The 27,654-nt window shown below is 37.1% G+C and overlaps 1 protein-coding gene and 1 non-coding gene across 2 annotated transcripts in view; both read right to left on the bottom strand.

Annotated features, from left to right (window-relative positions):
* The window catches only part of BZW2 (basic leucine zipper and W2 domains 2), a 64,937-nt gene that overhangs the window by 24,701 nt on the left and 12,582 nt on the right, over nt 1-27,654 (bottom strand). The window contains exons 2-5 of the mRNA XM_004602231.2: nt 13,575-13,639; nt 7,879-8,055; nt 6,609-6,712; nt 3,298-3,363 (exon numbers count right to left, since the gene is read on the bottom strand). Coding sequence (XP_004602288.1) covers nt 3,298-3,363; nt 6,609-6,712; nt 7,879-8,055; nt 13,575-13,632 — 405 coding nt within the window. The 5' untranslated portion in view covers nt 13,633-13,639. The remainder of the gene's footprint in view (nt 1-3,297; nt 3,364-6,608; nt 6,713-7,878; nt 8,056-13,574; nt 13,640-27,654) is intronic.
* Nucleotides 2,259-2,392, bottom strand: LOC129400965 (small nucleolar RNA SNORA55). The gene has a single exon (XR_008628009.1). It is a non-coding gene; the product is annotated as a small nucleolar RNA SNORA55 (small nucleolar RNA).

The following is a 27,654-nucleotide window of genomic DNA, read 5'->3' on the forward strand; positions in this document are numbered from 1 at the left end:
CAATCTCCTATAACCCTATCTCTCTAGCCCCCATATTTGGCATTTTTTTAGATCAAACAGGTTAATTACTAGCCCTGCTGGATGGAGTTTGAGGTAAAGGAAAGTGCCTAACAAAGAAAGTCTCTAGGGCTGGAGTGGCAGAGTGCTTGCCTTGCACACCCTTGGCCGGGGTTCCATCCCTGGAACCACATATAACCCCGCCAGGAGTGATTCTGAGCACAGAATCAGGAGTAAACCCTGAGCAACGCTGGCTGTGGTCCCAAAACAAAACAGAACAAAAAAAGGGGAAAAGTCTCTGAGCAATTTTGGAGGGATAATGAGTGGATGAAGATGTTGCTTAAGGACATCTGGGTCTTGGTGTTACCTTAAGAGTAATGAGACTGCAAGGAGTAATTCCAAAGTGGTAAAAAGGAAAAAAATTTGGGGTGAAATACACCAACTTCCTTTTTTGAATGGAGTCTTCTGGAATGTTCTATTCGTTTCCAATCCTCCCCCACCTGGAGCTGTGACCGTATTCCATGGTTATTTTCCATTTCATCAGTCATCAGACATGTTACTAAGATCCTGCATGATCTAACATCAAAGGCATGGTTGACTTTTTTCATTACTAATAAAAAGTCACTGGCATCAATATAGGCTTATGTATTTTAGTGCCAACAAAATTCCAGTAATTCTGCGTAGTGGTGAGTAGTGCAGTATTAATTTACAATTCCCAACAGTTAAAAGAAACTGCACATCACTTATGTGTCTCTCCAAGCATAAAATGGTGAAGCAGCAGCAACTCAAACAAGTCCATTTTTCTTCCAATATATGGCTATTACAGTCTCAATGAATTATAAAGTCACTTTTAAGAATTAGAATTAGGCATCAGTGACTCTAGGGAGCACCAGAAAGGGGAAAGGCAAAACACAAAAACCTATAAACTTTAAAAACTATGAACTTTCTATAACAATAAAACTATAAGCAATCTGGCCTTTTTCTGTTATAAGAATGATCAAGATACAAGTGAATGAGTAACATGTAAGTTAATAATAAGAAATAGCTCAAATTAACTGAGCAAATTAACTCAAACAAGTGTTATTTAAAAACTATTTAGACAGCTACTGCTCACTAATTATTTGGATCTCATTAAAATACTCAATTCTGAAATATGCACAAAAGTTCTATTTCTATAAATTAATCTCCATGGTGCTCAATTATATTACAATCAGGTGTTGCCCATATCGTAGAAATGCCAGATAATTATTTGAATGCTTTATACCATTAAAAAGAAAAAAAATCACACCTATTCCTATGAAAATATTTTGTTTTCTGATTTTTTGACCACACTCCTGTTGTGCTCCGGGTTTACTCCTCCTGATACTATCCTCAGGGGTCACTCCTTACAGTGCTTAGGCGACTGTATGTGGTACCTTGTAACCTGCCTGGAGGCAAGAATCTGTCTTCGTGGCCCCTGATTTCTTCTCTCAACCAAGCACCTGTTACGCTCTAAGCACTCAGCAATGTGATAGACTACATTTGTCCTTTCCACTCCTGCCAGAGAAAGAGCTCAATGGGCTGAGCACATATTTTGCAAGGAGGGCGAAGATTTGATTGCTCTCCAGCAGCTCAAGGTCCCAAGCACCATTAGGAGTGATATCCAAAGAAGGAGCAGCCCCTGAGCACTGCTGGATTTGTCTCACCCCCGACAATCACCTCTCCTCCCAAAAAAACCCTAGCGACAGAAGCTCTATTCTTACTCCCTTAAATTAACATTAACTGTTCAATGTGTGTTCTTCAAAATGAACTTACACAGTCTGCTTTTCACAAATAATGACATGTATCCATACAAATTCCTTTTACTTAATTATATGCTAGTAATAGCTAAAACTGAGTGAAATACAAACTGGTCTGAGCACAATTTACTAGTATTTCTACCCACAAGAACCTTGATTTTCAATTTATAGAAGAGTGAGGCATAAAGTAACTTGCCTAAGGTTAAATTACTACTGCATTGTTGCTCTGCACTTTGCTATTCCAAGTTTACCACAGGCACATTCCCTAGTCAGGTCACGTGGTTCTGCCTCATTCGTTGAGACTGCATAGCAGTCACCTTATGGATAGGTTGCAGTTTAATTATTAAGTCTCCCACTGGTGCCTCTTACGTTATTTCTCAATTCTGTGATGAACATCTGTATATTAGATTTTATGTCTTCATGCTAAATTATTCTTTGGGAATGCCAGGTCATGGAGAATGTGAATTTTCTCTTTTTTCTTCAAAATGTGGCAGAGTTGTAGAGACAGGCCCCAAGACAAATGGAAATGACCCATCTGGATTTCCTCTGCTGGTATTGTAGCACCATCTGTCCCCACACCAGCACGAAGCAGCAAGGGATGGGAAAGATTTAGGTGCTGAGAATATGAAATTTTAATCAAAAATGATTTTACAGACAAAATATTCATTATATGTGTAACCATTTTAAATAGGGGAAGAGAGAAAAAAGTAACAGAGTAGATATGGTGATTCCTTTATTCCAGATTATTAAAGCTCAGTTATCTAAAACAAGGAAAAAGCAAAATATAAATCTGTAATGAGTTAGTGTCCTCTATAAAAGAATATAAAAGAATTACAAATTAGAAGAGGGAACACATTGCAATACTGAAAAGAAAGCTTTTTAACAAGGCACTGCTGTTCATCTGGCCATTTACTAGATAGAGCCAGTTACTACTTTAGCCACTACATTTGTTACCTTGTTCATTCCCATCACAACTAGAAGGCATGTATTCTTACTGCTATTTTTCAGATGAGAAAAACTCTGAGATTTACGTTCATATACACTCATATACAAAGATGTGCTTTATCTTTTGCCTTACAGTAACTTCTAAAATTAATGTTACTGAATATTACTTGAGCATTATGTACTTTCACATGCTTCAACTAACTTAAATGACTTAATTTTGGTTCTATGAGGGCATACTTATTACTATACATTATAAGTAATTCTTATAATTATGCTTACTTTCTTCTTGCATATCTGACATCTTCAATTTTTATTTTAAGATTTGTGGATAACATTCCTTAAATAAAATGCTGTTTTATTCCTAAAATATGGTGTCTTACATTACAGAATAAAAAGTCAAAGTTAATTATATATTTCTTCCTATTAGCTAATGATCTATTTTATTTTTCATCCAATAAGTACTAAAAATATGTTATAAAACTAGCTTGTCCATGACATTTCTAAATAGTATTGCAAAAGAAAGTTTTCCTGTTCATTTTATCACCTTAAAAGGTAGAACATTACATTCAAGTTTTACCTTTTTCATTTCATCCTCAAATGCCTTTTCCAAATACTTATATCTCCTGATGAGTTTATTGAAGACCTAAACAAAGAATAAAATAACAAAATATCACAATTCTTGAAAAAGCACAAGTAACAAAAATGCAACTTAACTAGAACAAATATCTACAAAATACAGATGTACTATTAAACTTGCTCATACTATGATATGAATGCTACAATCATTATAAATAATTATTACGATGTTGGGAAGAAAAATTAATCAAAATACACATGCAGAATAAGAAAACTCAACAATAAGCAGGTACACAACAAAAAAGAATGTGTTAAAACAAAAAGAATATAATTTTAAAACTATAAAATGCAGAGATAAAAATAAATAAAATGAAGGGGTTACAGATATAGTCATAAGGAGAAAAGTATAATATAAGAATTCAGGCGAGATTGTACTCCAAGGGACAGAAGTCTATTTTCAGCAAATGATTAAAATAAGACATAATTCAATGATACTAAAATGATTATATAACCCCACAATCCAGTTAGAATCCTTAAGCAGGGTATTGCAACTAAGCTCTTTAAAATGGAACGATGTTTTTTTATTCAGATGAACTGAATGTTTGTGTCCCTCAATCATACCTTAAGGACCTAATACCCCAAACAACTCTATTTGGAGGTAAAGTCTTGAGAAGCAATTCAGGTTAAATAAAGTTATATGAGTGGAATCTGAATCTAGTAAGACTGATGGTCTTATAAGTAAGCCAGGAGGAGAGTCGTGACTAGAAACTAAATTGTTCAGCATCTTGACCGTGGACTTCTCAACCTCCCAAATTATGAGAACTAAAATCTTGTTTAGACTCACCAGTTATTAAGTATTTTTACAGTAGTGTTATTGTAGCCCAAGTTCACTAACATGTTTTTATTGAAACACATTTTGTATATGTTATTTTAATAAGCACAGAAATGATTTCTAAATATAGTTCTTTTCTTGAATATCCAAATGATATGCTCTCATTTAACTTTCAGTGTACTTACTCCTAAATATAATCAAGGTGGACTTTGGGAGTAAAAATTAGAATACTGCCCTTAATGGGGAAGTAATGACTACTCGAGAAAGAAATTAATATGCAACAAGAAAAAAAATGCAGCAAGAAAAAACAAAGAATGAAGTTCATCAGTAAAATTGTAGTAGTCCATAAAACACACTGTGCTTATAAAAATTTAATTACTTTTATTTTTAGTTCTAGAGCCATACCCAATAGTGCTCAATGATCACTCCTGGTGGGACTAAGGGACCATATCAGGTTGGGGGGGGGGGAAATCAAACCTGAGTAAACTGTGTGCAAGGCAAGAGTCCAACCTGTTGTACTGTCTTTCCAGATTCTGTAATAATTAACTTTAACAAAAGTTCTATGCTGATGGGTGAGACAGGTAAAACATCATTATTTGGCGGACATGGAAATTGTTTCTAAATATTAGAGCTCACAAATAAAACTCAGAAATTCTGATTATTAGTAAAATGCCCTTAACTACAGACAAAAAAAGGAGTCAATTTATAAGAACTTGGCTTCTGAACTGACAATACAGAATTTAATATTCATTTAACCAAGGTGTTTGTAACCATTTACAGAGTCAAATCAAAAATCTCTGGGTCCCAGGTAGAAACTCTTCTATCTGATCCCAAATACTTCCTCTTTTGACACATTTTCAAAGATTTCCTTTTTTTTTTTCAATCTTACAGTCACAGATTTCTTAACTAGAAAATGGGAAATAAATAACTTTGCTAACATTACATGTAATTAAAATTTTTTGATGTTTAAACTTTTAATGGCCACATATTCCCAATTACTTGATTTTTGCGTATTTTATTCCATTTTAATAGCCAAATAACACCTAAATTGCAATCACTAAGCTACGGGGCTAATTCCTATGACCTTTTTCATTTGTGTTTTGAAAAGTTACGATAACAAGATCTAGGTCTTGTCATTTGAGACTTGTGGGGATTAGTAACTGAGTTTACGATGAATCAGTAATCACTGTCACTATCACTGTCATCCCATTGCTCACTGATTTGCTTGAGTGGGCACCAGTAACGTCTCCATTGTGAGACTTGTTGTTACTGTTTTTGACATATCCAATACGCCATAGATAGCTTGCCAGGCTCTGCTGTGCCGGTGGGATACTCTCAGTAGCTTGCCAGGCTCTCCGAGGAAAGGTGGAATCGAACCCAGGTTGGCCGCATGCAAGGCAAATGCCCTACCCGCTGTGTTTGATTCAGTTCTCTCTGAATCAGTAATAGGAATCAAAATCGGAAAAGGATTTTAAGCTGGAGTATCACAACGCACATATGTTCAGCTTTCTTGGACAGTCAGTGCACACTGTCCACTTCTCCGAGTCCTGACTCTCCTTCCTAATTTAGTTACTCTAATAAATGCCAGAGAATACCTCAAGTTTTTAAATAATATTTCCTTAATTACTACTGAGTTTAAATAAGTCATCAGATTTTTTCCCCCACATTTTCTCTTTGAAATGTCTCTGTCTTTTTTTAATGAGATATTTGTCTTTTTCTTAATGACTTGCAGTTTTTTATTTCCTGTGGTAATGAATCATTTATACGTTTTATACATTTCAAATACCTTCTTGCTGCTTTCATTTTAGTAGGTATGTAATAGCCTGTTACTATGAATCACAAACCTAATTTAATTGGCACCTGGCTTTCATCCTTTCATATTATTAAAAGCAACCCTATTGAGAACAGCACTACATGTGTTATTTTACATATGTGCGACATTATCTAAAGTAAAACGTCCTAAGAGTCGAATTTCTAGGCTAAAGGAAATGTACCGTGGAAGGAGTGCCAAATAGGCCTTCCTAAAACAATTTGTAACCCCACCAGCAATGTGGCATCTCATTCCTCAGTGTCCCATACAATAAGAAGTAAAAATAAGCCCCTGCCAAATGACAACCTTGTTATAGTTTCATGCCCATTGTCTTATTAAGAAGGTAACTGAGTGTGTTTATTTATTTATTTTTTGTGTGTACGTTTAAGAGTTCTCTAACATTTTCATTTAAAAACGGCATACCGGGGCTAGAGATAAGATTTAGCAGTTGGGAGTGCATATAAAGCATGCACCGGGACACAAGGTTTCCTTAAGCACTGCCCAAATGTCCGTGATGGTGCCCAGTATCCAGGGTCCTTACACAGAATCAAGCTCCTGCCTAAATAGGCAAATATTTCTGAGAGTGGTTCCTGGGCCCACAGCACTGCTTGGCAGACTTTAAAAAAAAAAAAAAATCAAAAAGGAGAGGGAAGTGAGGGGAGGTCTTTACCTGAGCATAATTTCGGATGGTTTCATGATCTTCATTTGCTGAAAACACACAGTGGTTGGTCATCTTGGTCTTGTCCCCATCATCGATGCGTGTTCCTCCAGGGGCTATAAATAAAAAAGAAATTGTAGCTAGGATAATGCTAAAATGAGAACAGTATTTGTAGACCTGAACAATTCCTGTATTTCAGGAAGAATGGGAAAAGTCCCTAAGAGTCATACAAATTTCCTAAGACAGTCTGCAGATATGGCTCAATGTTAAAGCACACGCCTAGCTTCTGTGTCCACAATTTGAATCCCAAAGTAGTTAACATTTTTTTTTTCATGAAAAGGTGCACATGTTTAGATGCATATGTTAAGTATTTGTCTATGTTTCTAAGATAGTTCAAATTGGTAGTTCCATTTTATACTACCGCCATGGCACCTAAGGGTGCTATTCATTTACTTACCTTTTCTAGATCTCATCATTGTAATCCTCATTCTTTTCAAAGTACAACTTTTACTATGGAAGCTAAAGAATAAAATTTACTCAATGAACTTAATCTACTTATTCTCAATGCAGTTATTGATGATATTAGGACATGGTCTCTATTTAGGCTGGATAATATTTTATTAGACTTCAGCTCATCAACCCACAATGAACCAGAGCTAGCTTTTATAGTGGATCTCATGAGTTTCTCCTTGAGTAGGCATTAAATGTTCCCTCCCCTGCTAACCCAGTTATCCACGCAAGTTTGAACAGAATGCACTCTGACTCCTTGCCATATGTATCTGATTACCCAGCAGCTGCACTGCTAAGAGAGTATTTTATTCTTTCTAAGTCTTTCCCCCATGGCCTACTTGGTATCATCAAATAGATGTGCTAAAATAGAATAAAGTTCCTTTTATCTATAATTCAACTTTCCACATTCAATGTTGAATAAGTCTCAATGGTAGTTACAAGCAATGGATGATTAGATAAGCAAAAGTTCTGGATTAGGCACTAGATATACAAAAAGTGTTATAAAATAGGCAAAAATACCATCATTGATTTAACTTTGATAAGAGATCTTTCGGTAAAAAGAGTTACACGAAGTCAACTTTACTTTTATCACAGAGATAGGCAACTTGAAACTCAACTGAGTTACTTTCCTTAGCTTACACTTCCCCGTGAGATGCAGACTTTAGTACCTAGTTCTATAAGTAATTGAGATTTTAGAGAAGTTAGATCCTTGAGAGGTCTACTTTCATGCAACCAATCTATGCTCAATAAGTTGCTATAATGCTTGACTTACCAAGCATACTGCCAGCCACCAGGATATCGAAGAGTGTGTCTGCATAGCGACGATAATCTAATCTTGAGCCTGTGGAGTCCAGGAACTTGGCTACAGCTTCAAGATCATCACCAGCTTCATTAAGCCCCTGGACAAGTGTATCCCGGAAAACTGTGGGTTCGAATTTCTCTTTTTCATCTGTAATGCAAAAGTTATGACATTAGTCCTTATTTATACACATTTCCCAATGCAGTCATCCATTTCCTTTTTTCTTTATATGGTATGATGATTCAAAAGTTAGAGACAATTTAAACTTTCCTACTAAATTTTTAATTCCCTGCCTTAACATTTATATAAATAAATTAATTCTGCTTAAAAGGGTCACAGGAGAATATAAATGCTATTTTAATATATAATGAAAAATGATTGGTCATTTGTGCAATTTATACAGGTGAAGTAGTATATGAAATCTAAACACTTGATGGAAAATATGTAAAATTTGTTGTATCTAAGATATTAAAAAACAATAAGGGAGGCAGAAACACTTAGGAATAACGGTGAATATATAAGCACAGACTGGAGGAAATAAAAAGAAAACACCCTTTCACAATACAAATTGTTCCATGAAACTTAACTATGCAATGCATATCATGAGTTATGTCTGTATATATATCCTACGTGCTAATGTTCTTATATATTTTGGTCTTATGATCCCTATATACTCAAAAAATAATTGAGAGTCCAAGCTGCTTTTTTTTTAAGCTGGAGATTTCTTGAAATTAAAACAGATATTTAAAATATTAAGTGAAAAAAATCTGATATGAGTTGCATATCCAACTTTTGAAAAAAATTTTTTAATACTTGGCTAATGGTCAGATAAATGAATTCTTGAATTTACCACATTCAAAGTATAGTGATTTCATACATTTCATTTCCTTTGGAAAATGTCTTCTGTAAATTCATGAGAGAATGTGAACAAGTCAATTAATATCATAGCATTTTTATGAAGTTTTAAATTTGTGGATCCCATGGAAAGGTTCTTAAGGACTTTAAAGATAAAGATATGATGTAGTTCTCTTGAGGGCCAGAGAAACAGCACAACAGGTAGGGCACTTGCATTGAACACAGTAGACCCAGGTTCTAATCTCAGTGCTCCATATGGCACCCTGAGCACTACCAGGAGTGATCCCTCAGCAGAGACAGAAATACACAAAGAGCACATCTGAGTATGGCCCCAAACCCAAAAATAAGTAGTTCTAAATCATTTGATTTCAGGAAAGGAAAAAACAAAACAAAACATGAGACACATAGAGCACTCCTCAGCACGGCAGTCAGTCAGAGAACATTTCAAGCATTGTACTTTGGCAGCTATACAGGGATTGAGTTTTCTAATAGAATACAATGCAATATATGAGAAGCATTTCTTCCATATAATACACTGTTAGACCTACTAAAATGTTTGTAATAAGAGATTTACATAACAAATGATACAGGCTCACTGAGTTAGCCGAAAAGGACAAGAAACTAAGCACAAATAAGATGAAGCATTACATTATCAAAAAAGATAAAATATTAGAAAAAAGTAATTAAATATAGTTGTGCTGTGAATGTCATGTATAAAGTCTTAATAATACAAATCCTAAATAGCTTAGCAAAGACTGTGACATAATGGAAGGACATAGTACAGGTAGGCAGCACATAGACAAGGCCTCCAAAAGAAACTGAAAACTAAGTCACAGGAGGTTACCTGGCTACATGAGTGTAAATATTAAACACGCAGTTAAATGGTTGAAAGAGCCCCCTCAAGAGAGATTTTCTAATCTTACATATCTTACAGAAGAGTTTGGCTACTTTTAAACCATATGTATCACTTAGATATAATACATTTAGAAGCCAGACAGAAACTGTCTGGTAGATACAGATCAACAATCTGCAATGGTCCAATAAAAAGAACGGGATGTAAGGAGTTAACACCACAGCATCAGAACCAAAAAAATGACACTCCCATTACCAGTCAGAGTCAGGCAGCATAAGATACCATAAGGACAGGCACAAATTAACTGCTATTTGTTATGAAAAAGATATAAAGTCCTTTTGATGCCATCAGCAAAAAATATGCAAATGTTGATTACAGAACAAACAGAATAAGGATCTTGTAGAGAGAGAGGAGAGAGAAGAGAAACTAGAGAAAGATCACGAGTAACTGCAGAGGGGGTAATTCATAGTAACTACTGACTATGAATAGGAGCAACTGACTTAGGAAATTTTGGCCACTACACAAAACTAAAGAAATCTGCAATACTCTTTTTCTTTGGGAGAACAACGTTTCCTCCCCTGTAGTATGAAAACATGAAAATTAAAAATTCATGTTAAGTTTTGTGACTTACTTCTAAAATCATTTGAGGGTATACCCTTACAACATGCTTCCAGGCTGACTCAGGTTGTAGAAACAAGTGTTATGGTTTGAAAATTAGAAATCCGAGGCAGCAGAAAAAAAAATAGGTCGACAAATAAGGTACAATTGAAGACTCTACTAAGAATTCATGCATAATTCAAAACTTTGTTTTGAATCTAAGAGAGCTTTAAAAACTATGTTTATAAAAACCACCTTCACACTCTGGCTATACCTTTCCAGAAAATTTGCAAAGAAATTTAAAGGAAGAAAGGGGCATATTATGGGTGAAGGACATTAAAAATAAACACAGTGCATTGTGTCAGATTAGTCACATATGGCTTGAAAACTCTTTTGCTAAAGAAAGTGTCCATCGGGAGGAATAGTCTCATGTAGAAAATTGTAATAGAAGTTTTAGGAAAGAGGGTGACTTCTTTGTGCAAAAGCTCTTTGTCATCTCAAACAAGAGTCTATGTAACAAAACTTATTCTGTGTTTGAAGACAGTCTAACAAAAATTTGCTACTGGCTCCATTACTTTCCATATGGCAGGGTCTCAAATTTATAGCACTGGTGAGTCATAAGTGTGACACTTAGCAATAGCCCTAACACTGACAGAGAAACAGGCATATTTCTCAACTCCAGTATGCCAGTAACTTAACGAACTGCATACATTTTTCTGGGAGCAACTACAATGGCTAAGTAGTGGAGGATTTTCCAAATTGTTCATTAAAAAAATAACATAATTCATATCCCTTTCGGAAGGTTGCTGAGTATAGTAAGAAATATGCTTCTTAACACACACTACCCTTTTTCACATACATTAAAAGACTCATCAGATAATTTGGTAAACCCAGTTATTGTAAATGAGACTGAAAGTTGCCAGCACAGAGCTAAACTTTCAAGAGAGAAATATGAATATGTACTTTTATGTTGCATGCCCGAAGGGTTTGTTTTTCTTTTTTCCTCTCCAACTGTCACTAATTTTAATCATTTCCTAAAAAATTGACAGGAAGGCAAGTTCAATAATTATAATATTTCATTTAGCTAAAGTAACAATGGCCTGAGGTTCTTCATTTTAATTTTCAAAAGCCACACTGGAAAGCCAAATCTCTTCAGAGAACACACTGCAAAGAAGATGTGTGGATTTCATGAAGAAGAAGGTCAGACTAGAGTGCCATATGCTTATGTGCCACCATAATATTCAATCTCAGTGCTAAGCAATTAAAAGTACATGTCTGCACTGACTTGGCACCAGACACTGTGAGTTTTGCCTGGTCACAGTTTCCTATTGGAGAGATCCTCAGAAAACAGCTATCAAAATGACCTTGCAACATCCTTGGGTGATTTTCTTGTTAGCGCCACAAAACTGCTGACCACTCAGCTGAAGTGATCAGCCTCGTTATGATAGTAAAGAAAAGCACAGAAAACCACCACGAGGCTATTCACTATCATATGAGGAACACAAACAAACAAAAAAAAAGAAGTTGACTTTCTTTTTTTCAAACCCAGTCAGCAATTTCTCACAAAATGGCTGAAGCTTTTGTTTAAATCTCTAACAAACAGACTTGACTGCCACACATCCAGATCTGCCAACAAATAATTTCTTGGCAACTTCTGAGTACTCCAGCAGTAGTAAGATACAGGCAGCACTCTGTGGGTCACCAGATAAATCACAGAAAATCTGACATGCGGAAAACTTTATGGTTCTAAGTGAAGCCAGATTATAAAAAAGGGCTCCTTTAACTTGCTGAATCTTGCCTGCTATTATGCAAGACATTCTTGTGTCCTCTTAGCTCAGTTAAAGTGAATCAACATCAGACTAATAAAACTACTAGTACTGGAGATCCAGCCCGAGATGAACACATTCCCTTAGCAGGCAGGCAATGGGCCTCCCAGCTGGACACATGTTAAGTATTATATCAGTAGCCCTAATACTCTGTGTGTGTGTGTGTGTGTGTGTGTGTGTGTGTGTGTTTCTAAACTCTATTCTCTTAAATTCTTTTCAGTCACCTATATCGTTTCCCCTTCTAGCCTACCTTACACAATGAGATAATAAATGCATACTGGCTGGTTGCAACACCTCATATTCAAAGGACCTTCCATTTCACAGGGGAAATGTAGGAGGAACACAATTTGGAAGAGGACTAAGTAGAGGGAGGTGACGCAAGTTAAACCAGTACTTGGCTTACTGGGAAGAAGAAATGAAGGGGAAAGAAAGCGGAAAAAGGAGAGAGAGAGAGTAAAACAACTGTTTTTTTGTTATTTAAATTTCATTCATTTCACTTTGTAGTGGTCATATGAAGCTTTCCGGCCTACAGCATTTATAGACAAATTCATTCTTACTGTCATCTAGTGAGTTGTGTAAATTCTTTCAATCCTACTTCTCTTTCAACATGACTAGACTCGCTACATGCACAGCACTGTAAGAGAATTCCCAGTGCCAAGTGCTGCCTCAACACTGGAAATGCCCCAGGCAGATGCCCTGGGTCATCAGTTCAACAGTAGCTCCTCATAATTATTGCACAAAGTCTTCATAACCAGCAATGAGGCCTGCAGAAAGGCAATAGACCATTATGTATCTTTATACATGAGACTTTATTTCTGGCTCTGGGGCCACACACTGTGGTACTCAGAACTTACTCCTCACTCTGCACTCAGGGATCACTCCTGGTCAGGATCAGGGTAACATATGAAATGCTGGCAACTGAACCCGGGTCAGTCACATGCAAGGCAAGCACCCTATTCCCTGTACTATCTCTCAGATCCTATAAAATACTTCCTTACATATTTTCCTGTCACTCCTGCATTGGTAGACTTAGTAACTGCATATCATGTTTCTTGTTTAAACTCAGTGTCTGTGTTGCAAGCCATAGTGCCCAAAAGTAGAGAGAGAGTGTATGGGGAATACTGTCTGCTGTGGAGGCAGGGGAAGGGTGGGAAAGGGGGGGTATACCGGGGATATTGGTGGTGGGGAATGTGCACTGGTGGAGGGATGGGTGTTTGATCATTGCATGATTGTAACCCAAACATGAAAGCCTGTAACTATCTCATGGTGATTCAATGAAATTAAAAAAAAAATTCTTATATTAAAGAGAATGCATATCATTATGCAAAACAGACTAAATATAATTATTTTTCAAATATTTCTTACATATCAAGATTGTGAGAGAAGCACCTAAATAACCTGTAGTTCTGACACTTGAGTGCAGAATTTCACGGTCTATATCCAGATACCACAAGATTTACAGTTAGGTCAGTTGGATAATAAAAGTATCTGCCCAAGATTTTATATATTTGAGTCAATAAACATGTAGTACAACTTACCCCTTTTCCGAGTTTTGAACCGCTGGCCTGTTAGCACTGGCTTCTGATGCTTATTCATAAAATTTCTGAAACAAAAAAAATGATTCTTTATTTAAAATAAGTAGCTTATATAAAAACAAAAGGCCAGTAAGCATCTGAAGTGTGGCCCACATTGATTATTCTTTCAGAAATAATTATTTATATGTATAGCAATTCCTTTACTAGTAATTTATTCTATAGTCATAAACACATAAGCAAGAAAATACATGTATGTGTAAAAATATTTTGTTCCAGTACTATTGGCATCATTAAAACATGAAAAACGTAAGTCTGACTAGGTGAGTTATGATGCAGTTATCAAATAGAACACCATGTAGCTTTACAATAGAAATGAATTAGATCTGACTGACCTTTCCAGCATCCTGACTACCTCTGGGTTTCTCATTGAACATTTGTGCCACTCCTGTGTCCCCCCCATACTGCTCTCCCTCTTCTGTCAGGGTCCCCAGCCTTCTAGGAAGGCTCCTCTCCATGTAGTCATAAGACCTACTGTCTGCTCTCATTCAAATGCCTCCTTTTCAAAAATCCCTTCCCTGACCATTCAGACTAATTCTTTCTAGCTTTATATGGCTCTTATAAGTCCTTAGTATTATGTGCTGTTTTACTTTTATTCATTGTCTGCAGTTCATTTGCCTGGTGAGAGTGCAACCTCCATAAGGGTAGGGATTTTTGTAGGGTTTACTCAATACTGTGTTCTTACCTTCAAAAACAAAAAGGAAAAAGCACTTAAGAAATAATTTTCAAATAAGCTGATTCTACAAGAATGACGCTCAAGACATATTTTTAAATGAGAAAAAGTTGAATAAAAGAATATAAAATATAATTGTTTAAAGGGGGTATCTATAATATTTGCTCTTCTATGTCAGGAAAATAAGTCAGGATTCAAGCAATTGTTAACAGATTTTTTATTTGTTTACTCGGAGAGCCCGGCAAGCTACTGAGAGTATGGAGCCCGCACGGCAGAGCCCGGCAAGCTACCCATGTGTATTGGATATGCCCAAAACAGTAACAATCAGTCTCTCAATGAGATGTTACTGGTGCCCGCTTGAACAAATCGATGAGAACGGGATGACAGTGACAGTGACAGTGACCCAAGAGATAAAACTTGAGGCTTTGATATTTTCTATTTTAAAATAAATTTTTAAAAATTCCATAAATTATTTTTGGAAAAAGTGAAAATCTGTTTTATTAGACCTTTTACAAAAAAGAAAAAAAAACTCTTACAAATTGAGAATAAGCTTGCTAGAAATATGCCTAGATAGCCTAAATTATGAAGAATGAACAATGTAATTGCACTGTCCACTGTCCTGTCCTCCCATTGTTCATCTATTTGCTCAAGTGGGCACCAGTAATGTCTCCATTGTGAGACTTGTTGTTACTGTTTTTGGCATATTGAATAAGCCATGGGGAGCTGTGTGGGAAACAATGTAATTGATTCAAACAAATCATCTTGTTACCTTCAAAACTTTTTTTTAAATTGTAATTTGAAACTTACTAGATTTTCTTTTCTTATTTTTACCACTACACAAGCAAGACAATTTATAGTATTTAAACAAACTGTTTGCTTCTCGAAGTCCTTTTTATTAAGTAAATGAAAAATTATAATTCAATACATGTAGCAAGTTTATCTTCTTACACCCAGAAGAAACACATCTATGTTCACATAGAAATCACCGATTGAGGGGTTGGAGCTAAGAGTATAGCAAGCAGGGCATTTGTTTTGCACATGGTTTGGCCCGGATTTGATCTCCAGCATCCAGGTCCACTGAATACTGCAAGGAGTAATCCCTGAATGTAGAGCCAGAAGTAAGCCCTGAGCATGGCTGGGTTGGCCTAAAGACAAAAAAACCAAACCCACCAACAACAAAATCAATGATGGGGTGGGAGAGAGTGGAGAGTGTAGGGCTCTTGCCATCCATGCATCCCATATGGTCCACTGAACACCACCAGGACTAAACCCCTAGCAATGCAGAGTGCGGCCCCAAAACAAAACAAAACAAAAAAAACAACAAAATGCAAAGAAAAAAAAAAGGAAGAAAAAGTTACTGACAGCACTAACTGTAATTTAAAAAGTGAAACTAAACTAATTAAAAATGGAGGAATAAATCGAAAAAGTAACTTACTTTAAGTAGAGAGAACTCTACAAACGAACTTATTAAGATAAGCTTAATGTATAATGTTTAATGAAGGTGACTAAGCCAGAAACCATGCCATCAAGGAAACAGAGGCTAGTAGGAAATAAAAATCAAATATTTACAGTTCTATGTGACAGGTGAAACAACAGAACCACAGACCTAGAACAAAAATAGAGAAAGGGACTCAGTGTATTATGGGGAGGTTGTGTGAACTGCAGCTACATAAAACCAAAGCAATGAAATATTGGAAAGAGAACACCTGTATTCATTGTAAAACTCTCATTCAGAAATTTTCTCGCTGGGATTTTCAACAGATACACTCTGCATGAGCAAACATTTCATAGTATCACAACTACTGAATAAGGAGAGCATGCACACACATCTCACACCATGCAATGAAAATATATAAATATGAATATACATGTGGGCTTTCTCCTTCTTCTGCATCTCCTCCAAAACAACAAATATATAAAGATTTTCTTGGGTGAGCAAAGAAAAACACTAGTCAGGTTGGTGTCTTAGTGATATATAAACCCAGGAAGAGTCTAAATTTTTCCGGGGAAAGACTGACCACATGTTTTCACTCTGTAATTGGAACAAAGCATCTCTGAAGTGTGAATTCTCTGTTAAAAAAAAAAAAAAATATATATATATATACATATGTATATGTATATATATATGAAGAATAGAAACCCTATAAATCCCTAATGACTATCTTTTTGCCCAATTTTTATTTTTTTGCTGTCAAACACAAACCTAGGAGGGAATCATTCTATTTCAAAATCTTTAGCTTTTGTATATACTTCCATTCTAAAACATATTAATTTTTTGACAGCCCATTTCTTGTGGGCTTATGTTTCACACCCTCAATATACTCTACAAGAAAAATGATAGAATATAATATCAAAATTATGGAAAGATTGCCATTACAACTAATATTAAAACAAAATGAAAAAGAAAAGACTCACCTACAGGTACTAAGACTAAAAATAAAGTGATTCTGTTCACCAAGTCTCTACTGTTTAGCTGTTACTATTTAGAGCAGAGGCTTGGCTCCCGCTAAATTTAGTTCTCCGTGCTACATTATAATCTGGCCAGGAAGGGTCAGCCTTTATAAGGCACTCACTGACGCCCCGGCCAAAGAATAACAAGGGCACTTTGAATAGAAGCTGTGCTAGCTTAAACCTGGGAAAATAGCAGAGAATAAGAAAGAGAGTTCCAATAGATCATTTTCTTAGAATGTATTAAAATTTACTGACTTGAAAGCAAAAAAATTAAAAGACAAAACCAAAACTCATTGAGTTTAACAAATGCCTCAAAGTCAAATTTGTCTGGAGAACTGTGTATCATGAAGATTTGATTTAAATACAAAAAACAAGGCCAGCACAAATTACCCAAATTGAACAGTTCTGAAAAGCTTTATTTAGGGGCACAGGGAGAAAGGCAGTGGGTAGGGAGATTGCCTTACATTAGGTCAACCCAGGTTCCATCCCTTGCACTTCATATGGTGTCCTAGTCCCACCAGGAGTGATCTCTGAGCAGAATCAGAAGTAAGCACGGGTACAACCAGGTGTAGACCCAAAACAAAACAACAAATCTGTACATAAAATGGCAAAAGCAAAATAAGAGTCAACTATTTCACGTCATCTGAAACAGCGCTTTTCTTGAAAATCCCGCAAGATCCAGGGTCATTAAGATATGAAAATAATCCAATAGGCTGAAAAAAAGTTTGAAGCTAGGTATTCCATAATGAAATTAACATTTAATTCTAATTTAAACAAAACAGAAAAGGTAAATCAAAGTATTTGTACATTCAACATATTAGATATATTTCACTCTACCTTACTTAATAATCTGCTATCTTTTGTCCTTTGCAGATTCTAACCTTCCCAAACTCTGGATCTGATAATGGACCAACAACATGAATGGGTTGAATGGGTCTCAGTCTTTGTGCTAATTTGGTCAGTGGCCCAGTTTACCTTAAGTAGCAGTTCATCCAAAGTGCTGACAGTTCAATGCTGACCTGACATCATTCAACTTTCTCCCTGTTGCAAATAATTTTCTCTACCAGCAAAGGCAGAGTCTCTTGCCCGCACGCCTGGCTGTCTTTCCAGGGGCCCCTTGGAGAGGATGGGCTCCAGCTTCCCTCCCCGCCCCGAACAGAGCTCCCAGCAGCCGAAGACCACCAGAACCTAGCCATAGCCATGCTCAAGGCCCCTCTCCACATGTTCGGACAGGCATCACGCATGCATGTACCGGCAGAGAAACACAGGTGTGTGTAATCCCATCAATAGCCAACATCCAGAGACTTAAAAGCAAGCTCCCAGAAGCTCGTGGCCGCTTTGCAGCCGCTCGATATCTTATGATCTACTTCTCGCTCTGGGAGAAACTAGCAAGCTACTGAGAGTTCCTGCCCACATGGGACAGCCTTGCAAGCTTCCCATGGTGTATTCATATGCTAAAGCCAGTAACAAGCTGGATCTCATTCCCCTGACCCTGAAAGAGCCTCCAATGCGGCATCCTTGGGAAGCCCGAGTGGAGAGAGGCTTCTAAAATCTCAGGAATAGAACGAATGGAGAGGTTACTGAGCCCACTTGGGAAATTGATGATCAATGGGACTTCGTGATTGTGATCATGACCAGCAAAGGATTTATCTTCAGTTTTCCCTACAAGAGCCCCTTCTCAGTAACCCAGTAGTTTGCCCCAATAGACTGCTCTTTATTTTTTTCTAGTTGAGTTTATCTTTAAACCTGACTTATATGACACCATACTAATAATATATGCCATGCATATAGTAAGCATCCACTCAAACCACCTCAACTTCATGAATATATACATATACAATAAAAAAGGGGGGTCACCATCTTTTCAGTGAAATGTACAGAAAAAAAATGTTAGGTTTTATGGGCCACATAGTGTATCAGCTGGGAAGATTCAAATCTCCTATGATAGCCTGAAAGAAGACAAATTAAACAAATGTCATGGTTCTTCTACTGAAACTTAATTTACAAAGTGAACTGGATGAGGGGGTGGGAGTTTCCTCCAGAATGCAGTTTGCCAATCTCTGTTGTTAAAATTTTAAAAATGTATCTATTTGAGAGGGAAGTGTGTTGGAGCCATACTCTCCAATGTGGTAGCTGCTTGACAGTTGTGGCTATTGATCCACTGAAATGTGGTGAGTATAACTAAACGTTTAATTTCATTTAATTTCTATTATTAAAACAGTCAATGCAACTAATGCTATCATACTGAGCCACACAGTTCTACGGTCAACACACTTAGATAAAAAATATAAAAACATCTGGAGAATAGGGAATAGATCATTTTAGATTGCTTCTCTTAATGTAGCTCCCAAAAGCATTTTGCTGAAATTTCAAATCAAGTGACTACAATGAGAAAGAAAAAAACACCAAAGTATTCCAGATAACAGTTAATATTAATTTAAGACAACAGGGACAAAGGTTTTCAATAATACAAAAATATAAATTATAGGTAGTATCACCCCTACTAAAAGTGTTTAATAAGTATACAGTAACATTAGCACACAAAGTTGTAATAATACTGTCACTTTATTGTAATATTCTTCTGAAATAATGAGTGACTGGTTTCAAAAATCACCTAGAGTAGTGATGGAGTGGAACAGAGAAAAATTGATCTTTTACTCCATATTCCCAATGAGTGAAATAATTTGCCATAGGAGAACTAAAAACTTTCAATAATTACAAGCTGTCTTTTCCACAAAGGCTAAGGCATGATATAGTTGGGGGCTGGAATGATGGTACAGCAGGCATGGAGTTTGCCTTGCATGTGGCAGACCCGGGTTCTACTCCTGGCATCGCATATGGTCCCCTAAACACTGCCAGGAGTAATTTTTGAGTGCAGAGTCAGTAGTAACCCCTGAGCGCTGCCGGGTATGACCCAAAAAGTCAATAAGTAAACAAACAAACAAACAAACAAATAAATAAAATACTTAATAAAAAACTGGCCTATCCAGGAATCACTCAGGTAATAACATTAAAACACCACTCTTTCCAAAGAAACAAAAATGATCATGTTAGCTAAAAGTTGAAATTATTAATGATCTATAAGTGGCTACAATAACACTGTGCCATTTGTTGCTTAGAATAACATTAGCTTCTCTATACCATTATCGTCATCTTGTAATAGCCTCTTCCTAATCAGAATCAGTCAGCTTCTACAAATATATTTTATCTGCCAGCAAATTCTGTGCAAATGCTAGTACTTACAATTAAAAAAAAGCATTAAAAATTAAGAACAGCAATGGCCCAAATGAGGCATTTGCTAATAAAACATTCCTTTTTTTTTTTTTTAAATTTATTTATTTTTAATTAGAGAATCACCGTGAGGGTACAGTTACAGATTTATACACTTTTGTGCTTATACTTCCCTCATACAAAGTTTGGAACCCATCCCTTCACCAGTGCCCATTCTCCACCACCCGTAAACCCAGTGTCCCTCCCACCCTCCCCAATCCCATCTCCCCCCCACCCCACCCTGCCACTGTGGCAAGGCATTCCCTTCTGTTTTCTCTCTCTAATTAGCTGTTGTGGTTTGCAATAAAGGTGTTGAGTGGCCGCTGTGCTCAGTCTCTAGCCCTCATTCAGCCTGCAACTCCCTTCCCCCACATGGCCTTCGACTACAATGTAGTTGGTGATCGCTTCTCTGAGTTGACCTTTCCCCGGAACGTGAGGCCAGCCTCGAAGCCATGGAGTCAACCTCCTGGTACTTATTTCTACAGTTCTTGAGTGTTAGTCTCCCACTCTGTTATTCTATATACCATAGATGAGTGCAATCTTTCTATGTCTGTCTCTCTCTTCCTGACTCATTTCACTCAGCATGAAACTTTTCATGCCCATCCACTTAACTACAAAATTCTTGACCTCCTTTTTTCTAACAGCTGCATAGTATTCCATTGTATAGATGTACCAAAGTTTCCTCAACCAGTCATCCGTTCTGGGGCATTCGGGTTTTTTCCAGATTCTGGCTATTGTAAACAGTGCTGCGATAAACATACATGTGCAGATGTTGTTTCGATTGTACTTTTTTGCCTCTCTGGGATATATTCCCAGCAGTGGTATTGCTGGGTCAAATGGGAATTCAATATCTAATTTTTTGAGAGTCGTCCAAATTGTTTTCCAGAAGGGCTGAACCAGTCGGCATTCCCACCAGCAGTGAAGAAGGGTCCCTTTCTCCCCACATCCTCTCCAACAGCGGTTGCTTTTGTTCTTTTGGATGTGTGCTAGTCTCTGTGGTGTGAGGTGGTATCTCAAAGTTGTTTTGATCTGCATCTCTCTGATGATTAGTGATGCAGAGCACTTTTTCATGTGCCTTTTGGCCATTCGTATTTCTTCCTTGGTAAAGTTTCTGTTCATTTCTTCGCCCCATTTTTTGATGGGGTTGGATGATAAAACATTCCTTTAACACAAGTGTTATAAGTGATATTCATAACCTTCCATTCTTATCCCTAATGACATAAACAATCTTAAAAAGAATGAAACTTTAACAGTCTCTACTTAAAATTTTTATAATATTTTACATTGAAGGACATTACTGATGGAATCTTAAGCTTCACTAAGCAACTACCTTATAAGGAATGAAAGATCAAAGCCTAAAGAAACTATTTGGGCAGGGGGAACCACAATATTTAACTGTGTTAATCTAAATCTTGCTTAAGAATATTTAAGGGCATAATTATTATGGCTCCAAAGGTACTTCATATCTCAAACTTATTAGTATGCCTAATTTTGGAAATGCTGGCTCTTTTTCTTTCTATTTAAAACAAATCAAAATGCTCCAAAATCTTCATTTTTAAGTTTCAACATACAGCCTCTTCAAAGAAATAAATTTGGACAAGTACATAATGCCACTTATTTAATTTCAATGAAGATAGTTCCAAAACCTTATAAGGATAAATTAGGGGTTTGAGAGACAGTAGTGGGTATCGTGCTTGCTTCAATCCCCAGCACCCCAGGTGGTTCCCTGGAAACAGGCAGGAATGATCCTGACTAAGTAAGCAAGCCCTGAGTAAAGTCAGTGTAGCCCCCAAATAAAAACAAAACACAAGTGGCAGTATAAACTAACCCCTAAAATAATTTTACTCTACCTATCAACTCCTAGTAATCTGTAACTCACTAGGACGTGTGCATCACCTTCCCCAAGCCCTCTCCACATCCTGGAATCTCTCTCAGATCTTTCTCTTCCCCAATAATGGACCAGGTTCATTTAAATTCCAGATGCTCTGATCCTGCTTATATCATTGTCTAGCTCACTTCCAACTGCCTCTGCCCCCATCACTGACACACACACGCACACATTCTATAAAATTTAAAGTGTACTTAGACTTTTTGAAAATCTATCTTTCAAACTTAGCACTTTGAGTTTGTTTTTAATGCAAAATACACTAAAAGTATTGCTCAGGATAGTTAAGACCCTTCAAAATTTCTGTGCACAAGGAACAGGACTATGATAACTGCTTATGTACAACACTCCAAACTGCAGCTTCTGAGAATGTAGAGGAAATGATGGCAAAACCGGAATTAATAAAATTTAGCATAGAGGCTAGGATGCTGGTAAACAATTTAGTATGTACAGTTCATGCAGAGTCCCATATAACAAAGGATTATCTGACTTGAAATTTCCATAGTGCAAGGCTGAAACGCTGGCACTAGAGAAGAGACAACAGTGAGCAAAAGCATCCTAGGCAGTCCTTGTTCAAACCAATGACAATAGTGCAGGGAGCCCTAACTGTCCCAGAGCAGCAGCCAGGCAGATATTTCTGTGACTAATTAAATTTTGTTTGCCAAACAATAATGTCAGTAACTTCGGAGAACACAAATTCATCACTCAATAGCTTGTCGTAGTAAATCAGAAGTACTAGTTACATGTACAAAATAATTTTCCACAATTGCTGATTCTGCTAAATGTACTGATCATTTAAATTCAAGATGAGGCAGAAGATAGGCGATAATACAGCATCTGAGGAGGGAGATAGGAAGTGTTGGCGTAACACCAGCAAACAAACTTTTTGGTTTTCGATAAACATTAATAATGGATACTGCATTAATAAGGATAAGAAGAAAAATAAAAAAGAGGAACTTAAAACTGCAGTGCATGGGTCTGGGGAGAGTAAAGTAGGTAAGGTGCTAGCCTTGCATTTGCAGCACCACATACGGCCCTAAAAATATGGCTAAGAGTGATCACTGTCATCCCGTTGCTCATCGATTTGCTCGAGCAGGCACCAGTAATGTCTGTCATTGTGAGACTTATTGTTACTGTTTTTGGCATATTCAATACTAGGTGATACAAGAACTATTAAGCCCTGAGCTGGGTGTGGTCCAAATCTCCCAAAATAAATAAAATAAAATGCAGTATATGACTGAAAGATAAATTTATTCCATATTTATGACAAAGGAAATTCTATGCAAAGAAGAAATATCAAAATCCCAAGTTTTTCATACATGATCTTACCTATGAAAGTACACTAACACTGAATAGCAGCGAAGATGAGCAGTGGGTTTATCATTATGTTTTATTCCCCTAATCACTCTATCACTATCATCCCAATGCTCATTGATTTGCTTGAGCAGGCATCAGTAACATCTCCATTCGTCCCTGTTGCATTCAGGGTCAGGGGAATGAGGCCCATTATTGTTACTGTTTTTAGCATATCAAATACGCCATGGATAGCTTGCCAGGCTCTCTCTGCCATGCAAGATTCTGCATCGCTCTCTTCCAGGAGCTTTGTTTTATAGTCTCTGGATCTTAGTCGCTGATGAGATTACATGGCACTGGGGGGAGGAGGGACAGTTTGTGAGTGTGACTGCCAAGCTACTGGAAAACAAGGGATCTGGGTGGAGGAGACCCAGTTCCCCATCTGAGCAGGCTTGAAGATCTCAGGCATGGGTCCTGCACACCTCGTTTCCTCTGTCAGTTCCTTCATGGGTGAGGTATGTCCGAGTGTGTGGAGAGTGGCCTTTAGCATGGCTGTGGCTGGGTTCTGGAGTTTTTAACTGCCTAGGCTCTGCTTGGGGTGGGTAGGGAAACTCAACCCGCCCCCTCCAAGGTGCCCGGTAAAGACAGCCTGGCACGGGGGCAGTAGATATTCCCCTAATAGTTGCCTATATTTTCCACACTATAAATGTACCTAACTTTTATAATCAGAAGAAACTCTTTAGCCTCTTTCAGACTTTCAAAATTGGCAACTGATTCCATCAAATCCATTCCAAGAGTCCCAAGCAGTATTATTTGAGAATACAGAAAAAGAACCAAAGGATCACTCTCTACTTTAAATCCACGGGCCCAAGAATCATCTAGAGGACAATTCCCCAGACCTACCATGGGACAATCTCTATGGTTATACACGCTGAACACACCTGATCTCATCTAATATGGGACAAACTGTGACAAATTGAGCACCGAAATAATTAGCACAGTAATGGAAAGTAAGCCCTTTAATACATAAGAATCTACAGGCCCATACACATAATGTTGCTCTGAAAGAAAGCAAGTTTACCAGTGCACAGGGGAAAGGCAGTAATTGGGCATAAGGGATAAGTAGAATGCCAACTAATAAACGGAGAAGGAAATATGGAGTCAGAGAATCACTAATTCATGCTAAATTTACTTTGCTGTGTATATATGTACTAGGTATTCACATAGGTCCAAAGCAAAGTTACATAAATGTACAAAAGAAAAACAGTGACTACAACATGGAGAAGGAACAAGGTACAGCTTAACAGAGTTAATTTTATGCCTTGGTAGATGTTTTCCACTAAGAGCAGGATATTAAAAAAAAAAGCAAAAAAAAGCACCAACCTGAATCTAATCATGAGAAAACAAATGCATATCTAGGGATACTCTCCAACACCCCCCACCCCGGCTTATATTATTTTGAAATGTCAAGGTACTAAACTAACAGAGTGAAGTGCCATTCCAGATTAAAGAAGAAATAAAAGATATTACTAAATGAAGGTTGTAATACTATAGTGTAAGCTAGACTGAGGGTGGGGTAAGGGATTCATATAAAAGATAATTAAACTGTAGTATATGCTGTACTGGCAAATTCACTGGATTTTATTCTTGCATTGAAGTTCTGTAAGAGACTTGTATTCTACTGTTTCTTATTTTTAGGAAGCACACACTGAAGCGATAGGGAATAAAGAGTAGTGCACGTTTTACTATTAGTGGTTCAGAAATTGAAGTTAACAATTATATATAGAACTAGATATAAGTGGGGGAGGTGGTAAGGCTGTGAGGGAGGTTTGAGCCACACCAGAGGTTTCAGGGGCTTTTCCTGGCTCTGTGCTCAGGAGTAAAGCCACGTAATGCTCAGAGGATTATACATGGGGCCTTGGATTCAAACTAGGGCTGGCTGCATGCAAAGCAAGCACCTTATCCCCCCTCTCTCCAGCCCCATCAGTCAATTTATTTTTAGGAAATGAGGTTGGGCCAAAGGAACAGTTCAAGTGGCTGAAAACAGCCCAAGAAACTGGTCATACAAAATTTATATTTTGTGGAATTGTGTAGACACACTAAAACTTGTGACAGAGATACGTAACTGTCCAAATCTTTTCAAATTTGCTTAACTGTGAAATAGGATATAACCTTACAGAATTGTTTGCATACTTCAGCTTGGAGGGAAGTGATGGGACAGCTCTCAAATAGTTTTTTCCCTCCCTTTTATATGCCCTTACCTCATCAACCACCCCAACTCATTTTTTAAATTTTATTTTTGAAGAGTTGTTCACAGTAATTGATTACATTCAGCATTTCAACACCAATCCCACCACCATTACACTTTCCCACCACCATTATTCCAAGTTTCCCACTACCACCCAAACCTGCCCAAAAGCAGATGCTAAATAATTTATTTTGTATTGCTTATTATGAATAATTCACTAAAAATGATCCAAAAAGATTTCCTTAGAGGAAAGAGTGTGAAAAATGTATGTCATCTTGGAGCCATTAAGCCCCTGAATTAGAGATCATTAACATCCCCCACTCAATCTTAAGTAACCTGAATGTTATTGCACATGTTCTTGTTTATCTTTTCATTTTTTTCTCTATACTACCAAATTTATACCCTCACATTGTAGATGAGAATCCACTAACTGTCTTTTTCCTCCTGACCTATTTTTCTAACCCTCCCTAACTCCTTCTAGCTCTATTCACTCTGTTGGGAATTGCAAAATTTCAGTTTTTAAAAATTGCTGGAGTACTCCATTGAGTAAATTTACCATGTCTTCATGATCCAGTCACCTATGAAGGAGCATATCAGTTGCCTGCATGTTTTAGCAGATGGAAATAACACTGCAATACACTCAAGTAAGATATAACATTTCATTCTTTAAAAAGCATAATTCAACCAGTTTTGGTTCTGTGTAGATCGAGTTGGAATAATCTCTTCATGAGCGATTTTATTTTGGGTGAGTTTAATTTTTTTTTAAATATATTTTGCTTTGCTCTTCTTTTCTGATGTCAGGAATCAAAAGCAAGACTTCACACATGCAAAGCCGAGATTCCCACTAGACTACTTCTCTGGTCAATGTTCCTCATATTCTTTGACTAGCTAGCACAAGGGAGATTGCTAGTTCATGGCTTTACCTTTAGATTCTTAAGGAAGCTCCATGTTATGTTCTAGAGTGGTTGCGCTGGTTTACTTTTCATCAATAGTGCATAAGAATTAATAAGTTTATGAACCGTTTCTGTTGGAATCTTCCCTGTTTCTATTGCTCCATTGTTACACTGAATACTGACAAGTATTATTGTTTGATCAGTATTTAATTTTAGTAAATCGACAGATACTTCAATCGGCTGAAATGAGTAGGCGCTGATTCTGAAGTTAACATGATATTTTAAAAATAAAATACCAGCTGAACAAAAACATAGGATAACAAGCTGAATAATAATAGTACTTTAAAAATCAAAAGTCAGGGATAGTTCAAAGGGCTAGAGCATGTATTCTGTTTGATTGCAGGGGAGAACCTACCAAGCAGCAAGCTGGAAATACCCAACCCCAACCACACCCAGTTGGCCCCAGCACTGCTAGGTGTGGCCCCCAAGTGAACAAGAAAACAATAGTGGTAGAACTAAAGCAAAAAGCCTGATTTTCAGTTCATGTGACCAAAGGCAATAATGTGCTTTTCTCTTTATACTCTTACAATGTAAAGGTCTGGGACAGCACATACCTACCAAGACAGGGTTTTTGTCTACGTGCCAAGTTTTCACTCTGAATTCGTGTCCTTAGAGTGGAATTTCAGTTTAAAATAACTCCTTTAACCCTTTAGCATTGTCTTACATCCTTCTTGAAAACATCTATGCAAATGTGACGATAAATATCCCATCACATGTATTTCTGTGTGTGTGTGTGTGTGTGTGTGTGTGTGTGTGTGTATTAGGAAAGTAAGTTGAACATTTCTATCAAGCACCCGATATGCTCCAGACCACTGCTATCAAACAATCCCCACATTCATCAACAGCCACAAATGTACCACTCACTGGGGAAATGATCAGAACAGGGAAAGCTGTGTACAAGGGGGGCCAGAGGCTTTAGAAGAAAACCTCCATACTTTTCTCTACATTTTGTGAACACAAAACTGTTCTAAAAAAAAAATGAGTCTTTAAAGAACATTCAGTGCGTAGTGCTGTCAAATGCTACAAGGCAAGGAAATTATAAAGGCTGACCTTGTGTCGGACAAAATATATGGAAGTGTGTTTATGACTATGGGTTCAAACAGGAGGTTGGAAGGTAAAGTTATGAAGACAAGGGGAAATGAAGGGCTGAAGCATATTCCCCTCTTCTCAAATTTTGTCTATGGGTTTTTTTTTTTTTTTGGCGGGGGCAGGGATAGAAGACCGGGCTTCAAACAAACAATGTATGTGTTCAG

Source organism: Sorex araneus, chromosome 1 (genome assembly GCF_027595985.1).
Source record: "Sorex araneus isolate mSorAra2 chromosome 1, mSorAra2.pri, whole genome shotgun sequence".
NCBI lineage: Eukaryota > Metazoa > Chordata > Mammalia > Eulipotyphla > Soricidae > Sorex > Sorex araneus.